We start from the raw sequence: 18,980 nt of genomic DNA on the forward strand, positions 1-18,980 counted from the left end.
TGTCTGCTTCTTGAGGACCGAGAGAATAGCTTGGATATGTCCGACCACATGGCGGTTACAGCAATTCCTCAACAAGTGTGTCCAGGCCCTGGAAAGATGGTTCAGTGGTTATGATCATTTGTTGCTCTTAGAGGACCAGGGTTCAGGTCTCAGAAACCATGTCAAGTAGTTCCCAACCACCTGTAACTCTAGTTCCAGGGGATCCAATGTCCTGACCTCTGTGGGCACCTGCACACACATGGTGCATATACAGACATACAGATACACAAATACACATACCTAAAAATAAACCATACACATACTCAAACACACACACACACACACACACACACACACACACACACACACACACACACACACACACACACACACACACACACACACACACACACGTGTTTCCAGCCCAAGTAGACTGAATCAGACTGAGCACTATTTACATGTATCTCAACACTACATCTGGGGTAAAAGCATTATCATTTGTCTCCCCCTTTATCAGACAGGAAAGTGAGGCTCAGTAAGGCATAACTCATGGTTTATTGTCACCAGCTGCTGCTTGGAGAGCTGGGTGTGCTTGACCTCAGCCCTTGTCTTATTGCTCACTGGTGGTCTAGCAGGAGCAGGGGAGGAGGAAGGAATGCTGGGACAATGTGTAATGTGTGGTTGGGTGCTGCTTGTCCTACAGAAAGAAGATCCAGTCAATCTTTGCAATTCCTTGCACTGTGTTCTTCAGAGTGAGCACTAAGCTAGTGAGCCCCGAGTCTAGCTCCTAGGGAAGCAATGCATGGTCTTGTGCACAGCATGGAACTGCCAGCTACATATAACACAGCATGAAGTATTCTGTATGCTGTACTGTTCGAAGTCCCAACCACTGATCAGCATAGTTCCGTGTGTGTTTCTGCTCAAAGACTTGATTTAGCATCTATTACGTATTCATCAACATTGACTTCCCAGCTAGTAGTGTAATTCAGGCCTGGCGCCATTCATGGGTTTCTCTACAAGGCCCATTGCTACCTCCTTGAGATCAGGAGATGCAGGCATGGTACCACAATTGGACACCACACTAAATGGCCAAATCACCAGCAAGAAACACAGAAACTTCAGAAACAGTACAGGGAAAACAGCGGGCCACCTGGTGGGAGCTGACCCGGGGAGGCCCTCAGGGAACAGGAGCCAATCAGAAAGCAAAAGAACAGAAAAGTCCTAAAGACAGGAAGAGACAATCCTGAGCCCTCTTTTGGGAAATGGAGGCGCTCAGAGCCGTGTGGTGGGAACGGGAACAGGCCAGACAGACACCTTCTTTCCAGAGGCTTCCAGAGTGTGAGCAATCGTTGCTCAGGCTGCCCTGCACGGTGGCCTTGCAAAGGGTGACAGTAACAGTGGTGACATACTGCTTACATGCCCAGGCCAGCTAGAGTGGTGAGCAACATGGCCACAATGAGCAAAGGTTCCTGAAGGTGGCCCCTGAAAGGCCAGCCCCCAGGCAGTGCCCATCATGTAACATCTACTGTCTGCTTCTGGGAGAAGACACATCTCTAATGCATACTTGAGAACAGAAAATGCGCCTGTGTGGACAGAATGCAAACAAATCTACCTCTAAACCAGCTTGGAGAGTGGCTGGGGTTGAACCTTGACCCGAGCCCTGAGCTCAGACTTGGAGGAGCTGAAAGCACAACCAACATCAGGGGACTAGGACTCCCTCACTGCCCACCCGAGTGTCAGGAGAACTGTATAATTCTCTCCCATGCTCTTTGCAGGGATGCACAGTAAAAAATGTACAGATTTCTCCAAGGATGAGTCCCATGTGCTAGATCACAGAAAGAGTAGCGAGAGTTCAGGAAAACAAAGACTTAGAGAAGGAAACGGACCCAAGCCATCTCTCCACAGGTTCAAGACCATTCTGGACTACATAGTGCAGGGGCATGAGAGGGGCTGGGGAGGAAGACAAAGAGAGACAGAGACAGACAGACAGACAGAGATAGAGAGACAGAGACATCAGAAGGCAGAGGTTACTGTATGTGAGGTTCTGGGTACTGGCATGTTAGTTAGAGAGATTGATGCATACTCATAGTCACCATGCCATGGATTCACTGTGACAAGAAGCACCTAGTCTGATGCCATCCTGTATGCAGGGCCACAACCCTTTCAGGCCAAATACTGAATGTCCCTTCCACCTGCCTTTCCTGTGTCCCTGGTGTCTGGGAGCCCAAGACTGAATGTTCAACAGAAAGAAGAAAAGAGACCCCAGAATAAGGACCTTCTCTTAAGCTGCCAGGTAATAGCTGAAGTTCTAGGAGCTACCTTAAGTAAAAAGAGAGAAATAACCTTGACCAGCATCATGGAACTTGCATTAGAGCCCAAGACTGTGTATCTTCCCTGCTGGGCCAATGTGCAAGTCCAAATGACTAAAGCCAGGGACCAGGCAGGTGACCCATGAGGGTATCAAAGAAGATTCAGAAATGGTGGGGACCGTGGCAACCCACAAAGAACCTGCCCCTGCTGAGTTCAGCCCACCCGTTATGCAACCCACTGATTGTTGCCATGTGGACTCCGGACCAGCGTGGTTGGATCTTCCAGCTCTACAAGACAAGCCAGAGTTCTGGGTTTTTATGAGAAATCTGATTTTTCAATGTTGGCAGTAAATTTTAAAAATGTAAGCACTACAAAACAAACAACACACATCTGCAGACCAGATTTGGCTGGGGGGCTGACAGCTTAGGACCTCTGGGCTGGAGGGTGGAGGGGAAAGCCGTGCCTGTCGGCAGTGTTAACGGCAGACAGGAAGCGAGGCCCCAGGCTAGAGTCACGGAGGCCTGGGGGTGAAAGGGTGTTAGGGAGTATGGAGGCAGAACACAAGGTGTGTAGAAATGAAGTCCAGCTCTTTCCTCAGTGTTTGTAGACAAGCAAGGGTCATTAAAGGGGACCAGAGAAGCAAGGTGATCAGAGCACAGTGTGACTGTCTGGCAGCTACATCGTCACTTCCCTTCTGGATCTCCTTGGAAACCACAGACATAATGACATACCAGCCTTGGAACCTGTAAGAACCACAGCCTGGTCCAGGTCATCCAGTTCATCATCCTTGAGCAAGCAGGCCAAAATCGTCATCCTCAAACTCACACCGGCAGACTCACCTGCCACTGAAACCAATGACCCAGCTCCCCCACAGTCACAGGGGCTTAGTTCCCATTCCTTTGTGGGAAGCAGTCTGGGCTTTCTTTGGCCCTTCTGTCTGGCCCATTGATGTAGTTTTCTAAGAAGGAACAAAGCGATCCCACAGTCACATGCTCTTGACTTCTGGGAGCACTCTGGACAGTCTTTATAAGGTGCTACATCAGATGCAATTTAAACAGATTGTTCTGAAGGAGCATGAAGCATCAGATGAAGGCACACCAAAGGTATTATTGTGACCCAGTCTACACCATGAGCAGCAGGCTCCAAATGGCCAGTCCTCACAGTATTCAAGGAACTTACTAAAAAAAAAAAAAAAAACAAAAAACCAAAGACTCATTCCTGGCTCTCAGTAGAAATCCTACCATTCATTTCATAGATAAAGAAACCCAGAGTCCCCAATGTCCCTAATATCTGCTCTGTCACAAGGAACTCCAAGGCTGTGACACGGATTTTATCAGAAGCCTGCTTTACCCATCATCGTGCCCAGCAGGAACATGCTAGATCAGTGGTTCTCATGCCCCAAGGGACAGTCTCTAGTGGTCACCAGGAGCAACTGACTGAAAGCAAAGAAAAAAGACCCAAAAAAACACAGACAAGGCTGGACAGGCTTGGCCCTAAAAGCCGGGTTAACCCCAGCAGAAGCTGAGCCACTGCAGGGGATCCCCATTTCCCTCTCCAGCCCAGGTTGCTGCACCAACCATTTTCCTTTTGCTCACAGTATTCAAGGAACTCGCTAAAAAAAAAGTAAGACATGGACACCACAGCCTTTTCAATATCACTCTGTTCCTGCGTCTTACTTCCCAGGACCGTTGTCAACCTGTGCTGAGCTCTTTCTATAATTGTCTTCCCTGGCCATCTCCTCCACTCTCAGTACTTTCGAAGCAACCCTACACAGGTAGGTGCCACAGCAGGGGACGTTTAAGGTAAAGGATCATGACGTAGATTTGTGTGGTGGCCATATTGGAACAAGTGCAAGAGCAAATGGCATTTTGTGGTCTCTGAAAAAAGAAACCAGCCTTATTCCTTTCTTTCCACCTCACAACTCCCAGAGAGCTGTGAGGCCAGCCCTTCTCTCTCTCTTCCTCCCTCTTCTTCTCCTACCTATCTATCAATTGTCTATTAATTGTCTATTATCCTGTGTTTACATGGTGTAGCGGGTAACTGTAACCTTGAAGTATCTGCCCCTGGCGCACGGCCTCGGGGCTGCCCTTCAGACCTGAGAAGCACTTATGCAGGTCTCTTCTCTCCCTTGTGGGCTTGGATGGTGGGGACTGACTCAGGCCGCAGAACAGCATGGGACAATACCTCAGCCTTCCAGGACCCTGCGATGATTCTCCTATTATGTTTAGTGAGTTTTCTTTCCTAGTAAATTCCTTTTACCCTTTAAGCAGATGCCTGTGGATTTCTCACTTTATCTGGCACCCGACGTGTGTGCGTATAAAGTCTACGTATGCTTATGTGTACGCAAAGCATGTGTGTACGTGAATGAAGACACATGTCACAGCACACATGTAGAAATCAGAAGACACCCTTAGCTGTGGGTCATCTCCTTCCACCTTATTTGAGACAAGTCTCTTCATTGTTTACTGCTGCATATTGGAGGATAACTTCCAGAAAGCTTCAGGGGATTCCCCAGACCCAGCCCTCTCCCCTCCTCCTCCCCCTCACCCCCTCTGCCCCTATCTCACAGTAGAAGCACTGGGATTACAGATGCACACTACCACTCCTGGCTCCATGTGGGTTCTGAGGATTCGAACTCAGGTCCTCATGCCTGCACAGTAAGAACTTTATTCCTTGAACCATCTCTCCATCCCTCATATATCTATCGCCTATTATTAATCAACCTTATCTTCTCAGAACAAACTCTTTCTTTAGAGCTACCTCGAGTGGATTCTGTATCTCTCACCTGGGGACATGTTTACCCACTTGCTTGTCACGGATCCTCAAGCTAATCTTCTAATTTGGATGCAATTCCCCAGATCCATGGCCCTGAAGAGCGGCGGCTCCCCGGGTAGACTGAGAATACCTGCCTGGCTGTCTCAGCACCCACTGTGGCTCCAGTTCCCACAGATGCACTGGTGATGGCTAGCAGCTCACAGGTGAGCTTGCTTTCCCCAACACTTGACGTCCTCTGTGCGCTCTGGCTGCTGTCCAAGGTGCAAGCCAGCCTTGACTGGGCCCCAGCGGACGATGAGATGACAGAATCCTTATGCTACATTCTTTCTTCCTTCCCAGAGAGCAGATGTGCACTCTATCAGATGCTTCTTTTTTTTTTTTTTTTTTTTTTTTTTTTTTTGGTTTTTCGAGACAGGGTTTCTCTGTGTAGCTTTGTGCCTTTCCTGGAACTTGCTTTGGAGACCAGGCTGGCCTCGAACTCACAGAGATCCACCTGCCTCTGCCTCCCGAGTGCTGGGATTAAAGGCGTGCACCACCACCGCCCGGCCAGATGCTTCTTTATCATCTCACCAAATAAAACACTTCGTGGGTAGAGGCCCTGCCAAGCCTTGCTGGTTCTAATGCTGGAGTCCTGGTCCCACACCTGCAGAGCTCTGGCTCTGGGGCATCCTGACCTCAACGGTGTCTTTGAGAGCGGCTCACCCTGGCCTCTTTGGGCTCTTACCTAGCCCCCTGATTTTGATTTGTGGACTTCTGCTTTAGTTTTGACTCTTGTCCCCATCATATTCCCCCAGGCCAGCACTTCCTTATGACCTCCCCACGCCCCACTCCCCCCGAGGACCAGGGTCTGCTCTGCCCTGCTCTTTATAGCTTCAAGCATGGAACTAGAAAGTCTGCTAAGGGCCTGCCTGGTCCTCTCTGCCTGGGTCTCTGTGCTCTCAGGCTGGGCACATCGCAGCCTGGAAGGTAGTCTCTGGGGAGGTGGGTGGCTGCTACAGTGAGGGAGGCTCCGGATCCCAGCTCCTATGCCTCCCATACTCTGAGATCCTGACAACAGTCACTTGTCATTATAGCTTGCTCTCCCTCGTGGTGGAAAATGTGCAGCTGCAGCTGTATCTTGGTACTGAGCGCAGAAGGCTCCCAGTTAGCACTTCTTACAGGAAAGAAGGGAGAAAAGAAGGAGGGATGGGATGCTAATCATGAAGTTGACATCAGAGAGACAGCAGGGCTCTGTGACAGAGCCCAGGGCAGGGTGTGGAGGACACATGAAGATCAAGTTCCATGCTTCGGAAGTCCAGGAGAAGTCTCCTGGGAGGGCAGGCTGATCATGGGAGGTCAGCTGGAGGGCTTTAGTCTAGGGAAGGCTGGAGCAGTGGACAAGAACCTGGATGTTCTCTCTGTCTCAGAGATGTCCTGAGGACCATGGATTCCATCTGAGAAGCTGTAGGGAGGGACCAATAAGATAAGCTGCTGCCTGTGTGGCTAAGGCCATCACTTTTCAGGTACTCCCTTTAAGGTGATGTGGGTCTGCTCAGCCCTGGGCCACCACTCTGAGGCTGAGACCATTCTTTAAGCTTGTACTCACTTCTAGGGCTTTTACACATTATACAAACAAGCACATAAGCCTATCCCTAATGGCCTCTGGGGAATGTGTTGAGGAAGGGGGGGGGGTGAGGAATGATGGAGAAAGGCCACTATGCAGTTGTGTCTGAGCCCCTGATCAGATCCAACCAGTGTATAGAATACACAGTCCACAAGTGGCATCATTTATACACCCAGCCTGATACTAGCACTAAGGAAGGAAGGCTAAGGCCAAACTCAGTAAGTCACTACTGTTATCAGTCTGACAAAGGATAAATGTAAGCTGAATGCAAGTGGATGCTGAACGCCAGCAAGAATTATGTGCAAGATGAGGATGGCTCTCCCGTGTACCCGTAGAACCCATCTTATCTTTGACCATCACTTTGGAGGATGGTGATGGGGAACAAATACTTAGCAGCTCAAGGGGACAGGCTAGAGGTAATACTCAAAGCTCTTTCTAGAAGCAGAGAAGCATAGACTTCAAAGTTTGACTTTAACAAGAGGCATACTTAACCTTGTTGGCCGACACAGAGATTTCCTACACGTTAGTGAAGATCAAATTGAAGAACCTGCCCAGGCATGTTTCTACAGGCCTGGCTCTGGCATTCCCACTGGGTCATGGCAGAGCAGTGCAAGGAATTCCTGGGGAGCCCAGGGTCTGGGACACAGACAAGGACCAGAAAGACTAGAACCACAGTGGTGTCACACTATGGGACAATGTTTCTGCTAACTACATCTATTTGATTCTCCCATGAGGTAAGATTAGCGTATAGGAGCTGGGTGGCGGCGGCGCACGCCTTTAATCCCAGCACTCGGGAGGCAGAGCCAGGCGGATCTCTGTGAGTTCGAGGCCATCCTGGGCTACAGAGTGAGTTCCAGGAAAGGTGCAAAGCTACACAGAGAAACCCTGTCTTGAAAAAAAAAAAAAAAAAAAAAGAAGAAGAAAAAAAAGATTAGAGTCTAGAAAACGACACATAAAGTAAGTGTCTCATCTTACAAACAGAAAATCCACAGCTAATCAACACAGAGCCAGGGATGCAAACCCGAGCCTGCCCAACTCTTAGGCACATCCATCCACAGCACAAATCCACCCAAGTGAACATTCTCAAGGTTGTGGAAGCACCCAGAAAAGGGAGGGTGTGGGCCAGAATCTAACAACTTAAAGATACATAATGTTTAAACTTCTTGAAATTCCGAGTAAATGTGTATGTGTCTGTGTGTGTGTGTGTCTAGGTGTGAGTGTATGTATAATTCTGTGTGTGCCTTTTTCCTCAAAGTACTATTCACTGATGCTCATCAGACTCCCCCTCAAAATCAAAATGACAAGTGCAACATACTTCAAGAATAAAAGACACCAAGCCTGTTGTTCAGGTCCCTCCTCACCCAGCAGGAAGGATCCAGTGGGAGGGATCCAGTGGGAGGGATGTGGGTGAGGGAAGCTCCTGAAGCCCCCTGACCCTCTTCAGCTTCTCAAGCCAGAGGTGCCAACACCACAAATCCCCAACAACCAAGTGTCTCCAAGATGGCACTTGGCAGTATCTAATATGCAAACAGACAGATCTGAACCCTGGGTGCTGCCCCAGCAAGAAGCCAGCCTAGCATTCACATGCTTAAGATATCGAGCCTCCCATAGAGACACCACAGGAACCACACACTTTAACCCATCTTTTGCCTGGACACCTGTAATCTGGCAGCACTCCCACCCAACAAAGAGAATTGGTAAAATGAGGACGTCATGTCTAAATAGATTGGAGAATGTCTTGCCATGGGTGTGGATACTCAGAATTCATGGTCCATCTATGGGCCTGCTTAAAAATCACTCCATCCACTAATTCCCTCAAGAACCTTAAGGCTAAAAATGTGTTGGGAAGCATATACATCCTGAGTCTGTTTTCAGATCCTCCGTCCTTGGGAAACAGAGCCCAGAAATCCTGGTATTTGATTCGGATATCTACATGCCTCCCAGGGACACAGCAGTCTCTGATGTCTAAAGTGAGCTCTCTCTGATGTCTAAGTCACTGGTCACATCACTCCCATAGTCTGAAACACCAGAGCTCAAATTCTCCTGAAATCAGTGAGACTGTAGTTTCATCAGCCCCTCTATTACAGCGGCGACAGGGAGAAGATGAGGGTACCCTCTGCCACTTACGTTGTGGCCAGGGTCAGAAGTGGCAATCTAGAAGCCAAAGAGACTATGGGCAAAGACTTTAGGATTCAAAGATCACACCCAGAGGGAGGACACAAGCTGTTATGTCTTAGACGAGCCTCTGCTCATTTATTTACTTTGAGCCCCGAAGCCAAACTGTTGGGGCTCTGCCTATGCTCTGTACAGATGGCAGGAGTTAAGGATGGAAGAGTTACAGCAAGGTTGGCCTCTTCCATGGGGATGGACACAGCCCAGTGGCTCAGAATGGACACGGCGGGAAACATCGGTTTCCATCAGCACCAATAAATCATTAAAACCGCTTCCCCTTTCAGAGCTCTCTTTATAAAGATCAGGAACTCAGATCCATTATCCCAACAGAGGTAACTGCAAGATAAATATACCTTCCTCTTATGGTACATTTTGCAAAGATGGGAATGTTCAAAGCAAGCTTCCTCAGCCCTTCAGGGAAGAAGGAAGCAAACAAAAAATGCAGTATGTTGACCACACAGGCTTCTGCCCAGCTTTGTGCTGTTAAGAGGAAAAGTGCTTCAGACTCAGAAACAGGGCTGTCAGGTCCTGCCAGGCATACGAAGAGATGCAAGAGGGTTGGAAAGTGTGTGTGCCTCTCTCTCTCTCTCTCTCTCTCTGTGTGTGTGTGTGTGTGTGTGTGTGTCAGTGTGTCTCCCGCTAAGTACTTCCTTCACTACACAGCTAATCCGATTAGCAGCTTTAGGAAACTCCAAAATGTTAATTCAAGAGCTCCATTCACAGAGCAGCTAGGCCCATGCCTGCTCAGGGCTCCATTCTTCTCACAGCAAATCAAAAGCATACAGAGGGGGCTCTCCCTGAAGGATATGCTCTTGCCTCCTGGCCCCACCACGCACATACAAATGCCACCACCGCATCCTCTGGTCAGCTAGCTGCTGGGACTGGGGGTTGAGCCCATCCCAAAATGGAGAAGCTAGAGCTCTTTCCACTACACGCCCAAATGGGGCCATTTCAACAGCACTGTCAGCCAGGTGGCCTCCTGCAGCTGGCAGCTGTACTGAATAAAGAGGTGTCACAGAGGCATCCAGTTGCAGCGCTGAGATGAGTCACCAGCTTGCTCTGGTCTTCATTTCTTTGTCTGTAGAATGGGGACTTAGAGCAGAGAGAGTAGCTGGAACAGAAGGCCAGATGGATAGAAGCTCAGGGTGTGGACAGACACGATGTCATTGGGGTCGGAGAGAGGACAGAAGGGGAAGGGAGCCTGTCTCTGTAGACTGTGAACTGAGAGCCAGACTAAGGAAGCATTCGGATAAGCAATGGGAACATCTGAAGGGGTCTAAGGAGTAGAGCTGTGTTTGGCTGGTGGCAGCATCCTCCAGGGGCTGCCTCCATCTCTACATCCCCTCTTCTCTGTATCCCTGTGTCCTTTCCTCCTCTTATGAAGACTGGGTCATTGGATTTAGGGTCCACTCTAAACCAAGGAGTCTCTCATCTCAAGATTCTTCCCTAACTGCATCTACAAAGTCCCTATTCTATGAGTCACTTTCTGGGTTTCTAATAGACATGAAGTGGGGAGCACTATTCTATATAGCACAATATAGTACAGTGCCCAGGAAGGTGTCTTGGAAGCAGGATGAGGACAGAGACCCTGAGGCAGGAAGCACAGTTCTAACAACTCAAGCCTGTGGCCTAAGTGAACAGTGACAGAAGTCCCAACTGAAAGCTCCAAAGTCCTCAAAGGCTTATGTGCCAGTGCAGAGCACCAAATAGACTCCTAAAAAAGAGCATGGCTGCCTGTTATTCTAGACTCCTTCCCACACTGTTCTCCACTGCTTCCAGATGGCCAGATGGCAATGGGATGGTCAAGGTAGGATGCAGCTAACCTGGAGTTGGGACACCTAATCTCTGGTTAGGGTGCTACCCCTGCGTAAACTCCGAACATGAGCATCCCCAGGGCACCTCTAGGCAAAGAGGCTGGCTGCCCCACCTTAGAAGCAATTGACATCCCTGTGTCCAATAGCCTGGAGAGTAGCTCCAACTTCACAGGGTAGAACAGGATGAATTGGCCTGTGGGCTGGCCTGCAGTGCCAGCCCTTTCCCTGTCGCCCTGTGCAGGGACTTCAGTCCTCTCCTGCTGGAGCTCCCTTCTCAGCCTCCAAGAAAGGAAACTGCACTTATCAAAGCTTAGAAACTAGGTGAACTAAAATGAAGAACACACCCTTCCCCACATTTGAACTTAACAAGAGTGGGTTATGGTGTGGCTTCTTTTAAATTTACTTCTTTAACCTAAAAAATGCTTAAAGATCTATGTATAAATTTCTTCCCAGAAACATCATCTCTCATTTAAAAATTACATCAAAAGTGAAACAGCCTTCACATTCATATATAAGGGCTTAGATGAGGTGTGACAGGGCTTCCTGTGGACCACTAACTAGTGCCCTCACCATCATAACAGCTTTCTGGCATGGAGTGAGGGGCATCCATGATGGGATATTACCAAACATGTAGACTATACCAGCACATTCCAGTAAGATCTTTGTATTTAAAAAGTGAAAAAGTGTCGCCAGGTGGTGACACACGCCTTTATTAATCCCAGCACTTGGGAGGCAGAAGCAGGTGGATCTCTGTGAGTTTGAGGCTATCCTGGTCTACAGAGTGAGTTCCAGGAAAGGCACAAAGCTACACAGAGAAACCCTGTCTCGAAAAACAAAACAAAACAAAAAGTGAAAAAGTGTTGGGCGGTTGTAGTGCAAGCCTTTAATCCAGCACTTGGGAGGCAGAGCCAGGTGGATCTCTGTGAGTTCAAGGCCAGCCTGGTCTACAGAGTGAGATCCATGACAGGCACCAAAACTACACAGTGAAACCTGTCTTGAAAAACAAACAAAAGAAAAGTGAAAAGGTGTGTGTGTGTGGGGGGGGTGTGGTTGCACACATGGCCATGGCACATCAAGACAGAAAGTAATCTAGCAAATAGATAGTGTCAGTGATCCCTGGGGCTGGGATAACAGAATTTTCTTTTCCCACTTATGAGATTTTGCACTTAAAAAAAAAAAGCAGTATTAGTTTAATCAGCAAAATCAATAAAAAAATCCCAACCTGAAAATAAAATAACTATTCTAGAGAGATAGAAAGTGCAATTGACCCTCAGAGAAAAGCACTTGAAGTAAAAACTACCTTGCCACGAAAACACCCTGAGAAAAAAGCCTGCACTAAGCTAAAGAAGGAGGGAGCATCGGTGCTGTGTGAGGGCTTGGTGTCCAGGCCCCGGGCCCTCCACATGTGGCAGCCCCCAGTCCTCACCTTGATTCCAATCCTTCCCTGCATCAGTCTTCTCTTCGCAAATATTAAGATTTTTAATACTATTGAACATGTATCAGGTGCCAGACACATCACATATATTTTTCCCTACGTGCTCATGATCTCACTAGGAGGCAATAATTATTTCCATTCTCATTTAGCAGATGAAGAAACTGAGGCCCACCTCTGGGATTCAGCCCAGGTAGTGCAAGCCCGAAGCCTGTTACTGGGATCAGTGCTCACAGCATCCTTCTGGGATCAAAGCCCTATTGACACCCCTGACTTCCTGAAGAAGGCCCGAGTCTGCGAATTCTGCTAGCCCCATCTTCTTGTCGTCATCAACACTGGCCAGCAGCATCTTCTAGGTCCAAGGTGATGGCCTGCCTCTGGGGAGTCCAAAGCTGAGTGTGATCTGTCCTCTATTAACTCATAGGATAAGGACAGACAGGATAGACATCTGAGTCCCACATCCATTCTGAGCAAGTGTTCTGAAAAAGGTAAACCACCGGACTTCCCTTCACACAGCATCCTCAGGTGATCGTCCCTGAAGGACACTCTAGCAGCTGTACATGGTATGGTGTCTGGCCACTGCCTAGCCTCTCTGGAGCCTTTCCCTCACATTTTCTTTTCCTGTACCCCCAAGCCATGCTATGCTAACTGCCCTGGGAGAAGCAGAAAGAGCTGATGGGGCAAATCCGAGAATTCCTAATGGCACATGGTTCTGTTGTGTGAGCCAGAGGGCGACAGGGGACCACATTAAGGAACCCAAGATCCAAAACTGACAGCAGACTCTGCCTGGGTACCACTCCTGCTTCCTAAATAAGTATGTTCAACCCGGAGTGTGAATTGGCACATTCACTTTTGAAAATGATTTGACAGTATCGACTTGAACCCTGGACCCTGCCATTCCACCCAAGAAAGCTGCCCACGAGCAACAAGTGCTTAAGGTGATAGGTTCTTCCATTATCAGATTTATTACAGCGAGAAACCCTGAACTACTCAAATGTCTGTCAACAGAAACTGTTGGCTAAGCTAGGGTCCATCCAGGCAGCAGAATAGTTCACAACACTAGAAAGAGACTGTGCCATTAACCACGTGGGTGGATTTTGCAGTCATGAAAGATAATAAAAGATGACAGAATAACTCTCATTCAGGGTCTGGAATGCACAGGCAAACAGGGAAAGGTTAGATTAGCGACGAGCGCTGACTAAGGGGGACACATAGGAGCCTTTGGGGTCTGGAATGTACCACGTGAGGGCCATAGTGTAAAGATCATCACAGTGCATGCACAAGATACTAAATGTTCACTAGTTTTGAGGAATACTGCAAAGTAAGTTTAAGAACCATTTTAAGGACAGATTCATTAGGTCATCTTCTCCAGACGCCAGGGGAAGGGATGAGGAAGAGTGTGCACAGATGTCATGCTGGAGCACAGCTAAGGCTGTGGGCATGCTGTTATGAAAAATATTTCAATGCTTGACTTTTCAGACCATGTAGAAGAGGCCACACAAATTCCAGTGCTGCTCAGAGACTCAAGATCCCACAAAGGAAGTCTGAGGTGTCTCATGGCTCCTTCCAGTCCCCAGTCCCTAGCAATGGTTCCACAACGTAGTGACAATGTTGGCCCTTCATTTGTCAACCCCTGTGGAGAGCTTTTCAACCAATCCCACTAGCGGCTCATTTTCCTCATGTGACTTAGAGCCTCTCAACATGAACACATCTCACCCTCTTCTTTCTAGTTTTCAGGAATATTCCTGACATCACCAACTACATCATCAGGGATACACCCCATTTCTTGAGATCTTATAGCTACACCTCCCATTCCTTCAAGTCTTACATGCCAGGCACTGAGCAAACCTGTTACCTTTGGCATCAACCTCAAAAACTCTATGGAATGAATCCTAGTTTCACCCCTATTTTAGACGTAGGAAAATGGAATCAAATCTACACCTGTCTGCCTGGTGTGAGGGTTCCCTTAAAGGAAATGGTTGGGCTGTTTCCTTTTTCTCTCACCAGCACTGAACTTGACCCAGGGTGAGGGTTAAAATAGCTTCAAGAGAAAGAAGGCTGTGTTGGAGAAAGGTTCCCAGTAGGCTGCTGTGCGCCTCAGTCACCAAATGACAAGTTACCACTGCCAGTGCGGATACTCAATCCCACACTCAGTCCCCTGCACCAAGGCCCAGGAGGCTGCAAAGCCACAGGGTCCAGTGCACAGGGAGGTGAGGAGCACCCAGGGGACCAGCCTCACTGCTCTTCATCGCAAGGTTGGCAGTCAGGAGAGAGAAGAGAGAAAGCAGCCACAGAAGGCAGACTGGGTGGGTCTCCTGCCCCAGACAGCACAGGGACTTGCCTGGTTGTCAGTCAAACAAGTGACAATTCCCCATAGCCAAACATCTTATTCTAAGCTAGTCATTACTGTCGACAGTATTGTCAGACATTATTTAAATCGAGCCCACTTAGCAATTCTCTCCAGTGTGGGACAAGCAAAATCTCAAGCTAGAGTCCTAAGAACCAATACTGGGGTTCTAGGCTGAACCCTCCAACAGAGGCAATTGTAGATTTTCTTAGAAGGATCAGTTAAGTTGGGCTAGGATGATGATGGTTCAATTGATAAAGTACTTGCTGGACATCATGAGGACCTGAATTTGAACACTCAGCATTCACGTTAAAAAGCTAAGTGTGGTGGCACACATCTGTAACTCCAACGCTGGGGGTAAGGTCCAGGGAGAGGCAGATCCCTAAAGTTCATTGGCCATCCAGCCTAGCCAAATTGACGAGCCCCAGGTTCAGTAAGAGACCGATTCACAAAAGGTAGAGAATGGGTGAGGAAGACATTTGACATTGACCTCTGGTCTCCACACACATGCACACACAATTGTACATGATCCCGTATGCACACGTGCACAAATGTGAACAAGTACATGCTACGGAGAGAAAGAAGAATCAGCTAAATTTAAGGTCCCAGATCCATGCCTCCACCAGAGGAGGTGGTGTGCCCCCCTCCCCCAGGTCTTCCATACAGGTCCCTGGACCTACAGGTCAAAGATACCAAAGATTCCTAGTGGAACTCTCAAGCAGCCCACTAGGGCCCAAGCAGATCAGGGGCCAATACTTGCCGGTGTCGTGTCCCATTTCCTCCTCCGTGGATACCTTAGTCCAGTCTTCAGCCTTGTCGATGTGAAACAGCTTCAGATCCTCCTCCTCCAGGGCAATGTCTCCCCAGAAGACAGCTAGCAAGAGAAATCATAGTGGGTCAACTAAGCCTGCAAGTCAGAAAAAGGGATTTGCTAACTCCCCAGAAGGCACTGGATGCAGGGAGCAAATCCTAGAAAAGACAGTCCTGCCAATCAAAGTTCTCCTGGAGCCTCGATGATAATTGCATTAAAGCCATGGTATCTGGGCCAACCACCATGGGAACCCAGAGCCTTGGCCTATAAACACCCCTCCATCTCACCCTAGGTCCAGGCTGCCATGGGCAACACATCACCTAGAGACAGCTGTTTCTTTCCTCTTCCTTTCTGAAGAAAAAGCACAATGCCATCATTTACTTATCACTCACAGTATCTGTTGCCCTTCTTTGTTGTGCATGGCTCCCCCATTCTATGTGTTTCCTCTTTAGGGAAAAGCAATACTCTAGACTAGCAGTTCTCAACCTGTGGGGTCACGACCCTTTGGGGCTCGAACAACCCTTTCACGTGAGTCACAAAGACCATCAGAAAACACAGACATTTACGTTACGATTCTTAACAGTAGCAAAATTACGGTTATGAAGAAGCAATGAAAATACTTTGCTGGTTAAGAGTCATCACATCATGAGGAACTGTATTAAAGGGTCACAGCATTAGGAAGGTTGAGAACCACTGCCTTAGACAGTCAAGTCCAGCACCTGGGATCTTGAGCACAAGTGTTGAAGAACACAGACATGGTTTATCAGGATGCACGTGTAATTCTGCTTTGGAGACAAATCCCCGTGGGCCCATCTATTAAAGGTGTGGACCTAGGGTGGCCCCCACTGGGAGGTAGTGGAGCTGTGAGACTGGGATCATAGGCCCAGACCCCTCTCTTTCTCTTTATGCTCTAAAGATGAGATGAGCAGTTCTGCCCCACCAGGTGCACCCCCATGATCCCGTTCGGCAAATCGCTTGACCTGTTTCGGCTTTGGCTTCCTCATCTGGAGATTAAAATGTAACTGATGTTCAGCGTTGTGCGAGAAATAATTGAGATGAGGTTTGCTAACAGCTGGCACAGGACTGGCCAAGGCGAGCCACCTGATTGTCACTGAGTTCTTCCTGGCATGTGTTTCTCCCCTCGCTTCACCCTCTCTTTATCCTGAAGACCCTGCCAACCACAACTCCCACATCTCTGCTCGTGAATTCTCCTCCCACCCTGACACACCCCTTCATGTCTGTGTTGCTGTAGGGTTAAACTGTGTCATCTATCACCTAACAGATATGGTACCTGTACATGTACCTGTGCGTGTACCTGTGTGTGTACCTGTGCGGGTACCTGTGCGTGCACCTGTGCGTGTACCTGTGTGTGTACCTGTGTGTATACCTGTGCGGGTACCACCTGTGTGTGTACCTGTGTGTGTACCTGTGTGTGCACCTGTGCGGGTACCACCTGTGTGTGTACCTGTGTGTGTACCTGTGTGTGCACCTGTGTGTGTACCTGTGTGTGTACCTGTGCGTGTACCTACACACGCCGGGCTTCAGGCAGACAAGACTGGGGGCCAGGGCAGCCCATCTAGAATTAGGGTTTTTGTGCTCTACAATTAACAATGGATTCAATCTATGTGTCACTTTTTCCCCCTTTCATATATTGACATTCTCCTATGGATTCCGTACCCTTACAAACCAGAAAACAGAGCCACAGCAAAAATAAATAAATAACAACTCACTCAGGTCACACAGCCAGCGAGTGGCAGAGCCTGGCCCCAGCCCTAGCCTCTCTAGGCCCAGCCCTCCACCTCACAGCCCCTCAGCATCTCCCACTTTGCAACACTCTAAATGCCCTGAAGACAGGCTCTGGGTTTATGCTCACACATTTCATCTGTCAAAACCCACTTCCCACACTAAGAAAAACCAAGGCAGAGGCCACAAAGCATGGAACAGGATCAGGTAGCTGCTGCCCACGAGACAGACACCAGGCAAACAACCCTAACTCCCTCAGTCTCAGCTTCTTCATCTCTCAGATGGTGATAAGCAGTGACATCACTTCCTTCCAGGTTGCTGTGAGCATCAGGTGAGATGGTGTGAGCAAGTGTTGAGCACAAAGCAGGCACCTGGACCCATTCAGTCAATACAACAAAATACCTCTGTCCTGTAGACCTCAAGATCCTCAGCAATGGTCTACATGAGTAGTGATGTATACTTAGACTGAATGATGTTTTCTAAAGGTGGGACACCGCCCTTCCTTGGAACACTGCCCTTCTCAATTGCCCAGCCCAGAAGAGCCTTTACCCACACCAGCCACAAAAGGGTGTGGGCTGGCTTTGAGGCATCACACAATGGACAGATTCCATGCCACATCAGGGCCCAGAGAGCCCTTGCCACAGTGAGTCATGTCCCTCTCCCTGTGGCCCCCATGGGCTTCCTGTGATGGAGTCTGTATCCCGAGCTCTGCTTTCCTGTCCTATAGACTCCACCAGATTCCACCCCAAGACCTCCAAAACTGATCCCGTGGACGCCACCAAAGACAGTTCAAGAAGCCACCTGCCCACAACTCAGAAAGGCACCTCCCCCAGAATCATCTGGAGTTCAGACAATGGCACTCAGTGGTGATTCAGGACCCCAATGTAGTTGGTTGTCTTACTCTTTGCTCTTTGGGGGCTCACCACCCAGCTCCCAAATAAATATGGAGATTTATTCTTATTTATGAATACATGGCCTTAGCTTAGTTTATTTCTAGCCAGCTTTTCTTAACTTAAATTATCCTGTCTACCTTTTGCCTCTGGGCTTTTACCTTTATCTACTCTATATTCCTTCCTTTCTTTCTTACTCTGTGGTTGGTTGTGTAGCTGGGTGGTTGGCCCCTGGTGTCCTCCTCTCCTCTCGCTCCTCCTCCTTCTCTTCTCTCTTCCTCTCCTATTTATTCTCTCTGCATGCAGCCCCACCTATTTCTCTCCCCTGTCTAGCTATTGGCTGTTCAGCTCTTTATAAGACCAATCAGGTGTTTTAGACAGGCAAAATAACACAGCTTCACAGAGTTAAACAAATGCAACATAAAAGAATTCAACGCATCTTTGCATCATTAAACAAATATCCGAAAGCATAAAAGAATGTCACGCATCTTTAATATTTCACAACACCCCAAACTCCTGCTACAATGTGTTCTCCAAACCACGAGAGAGGCTTTAGTCCCCTCTCTCCACCTCACTGTGGTTAATGTTGTGTCTCCATGGAGAAGTGCAGGACACTGAAGAGAGAAGTTTCAACAGCAGAAGTGCTGTGATCAATTAGTGAAGACTACGTGGGCTCGAGTGGGGGGTGGTAACCCTTCTGCTTTCATTGATAGGAAGGAAGATGGTCTCATACTATTTCAGAAAAGAAAACAAGTTTGATCAGAAGCAACTGCTTTCTCGGAAAATCCAAGAGATACATTGAAATAACTGGTTCAAAGTTAATGTATCAACAATCACACAGCAGACTGCTATGTAATAGAAACTTTTAGCACCTTTTAAAGGGGCTTCATATCTGAGATTCAATGTGGTACCCACTAACTGTCTGTTATTCCTGAATACTTGGAATGTGGTTAATGTGAAGGAGAAACTAAAATTTAAATCTTATTTATTTATTTTATTTTATTTTATTTTATTTTTTTGGTTTTTCGAGACAGGGTTTCTCTGTGTAGCTTTGCGCCTTTCCTGGAACTCACTTGGTAGCCCAGGCTGGCCTCGAACTCTCAG

General features: G+C 48.2%; 1 protein-coding gene across 1 annotated transcript in view; it reads right to left on the reverse strand.

Moving 5' to 3' along the window:
- Tll2 (tolloid like 2) overlaps positions 1 to 18,980 on the reverse strand; it is a 117,953-nt gene that overhangs the window by 76,679 nt on the left and 22,294 nt on the right. The window contains 1 exon segment of the mRNA XM_028889409.2: positions 15,193 to 15,306. Coding sequence (XP_028745242.1) covers positions 15,193 to 15,306 — 114 coding nt within the window.

The sequence above is a fragment of the Peromyscus leucopus genome, chromosome 1 (genome assembly GCF_004664715.2).
Source record: "Peromyscus leucopus breed LL Stock chromosome 1, UCI_PerLeu_2.1, whole genome shotgun sequence".
NCBI lineage: Eukaryota > Metazoa > Chordata > Mammalia > Rodentia > Cricetidae > Peromyscus > Peromyscus leucopus.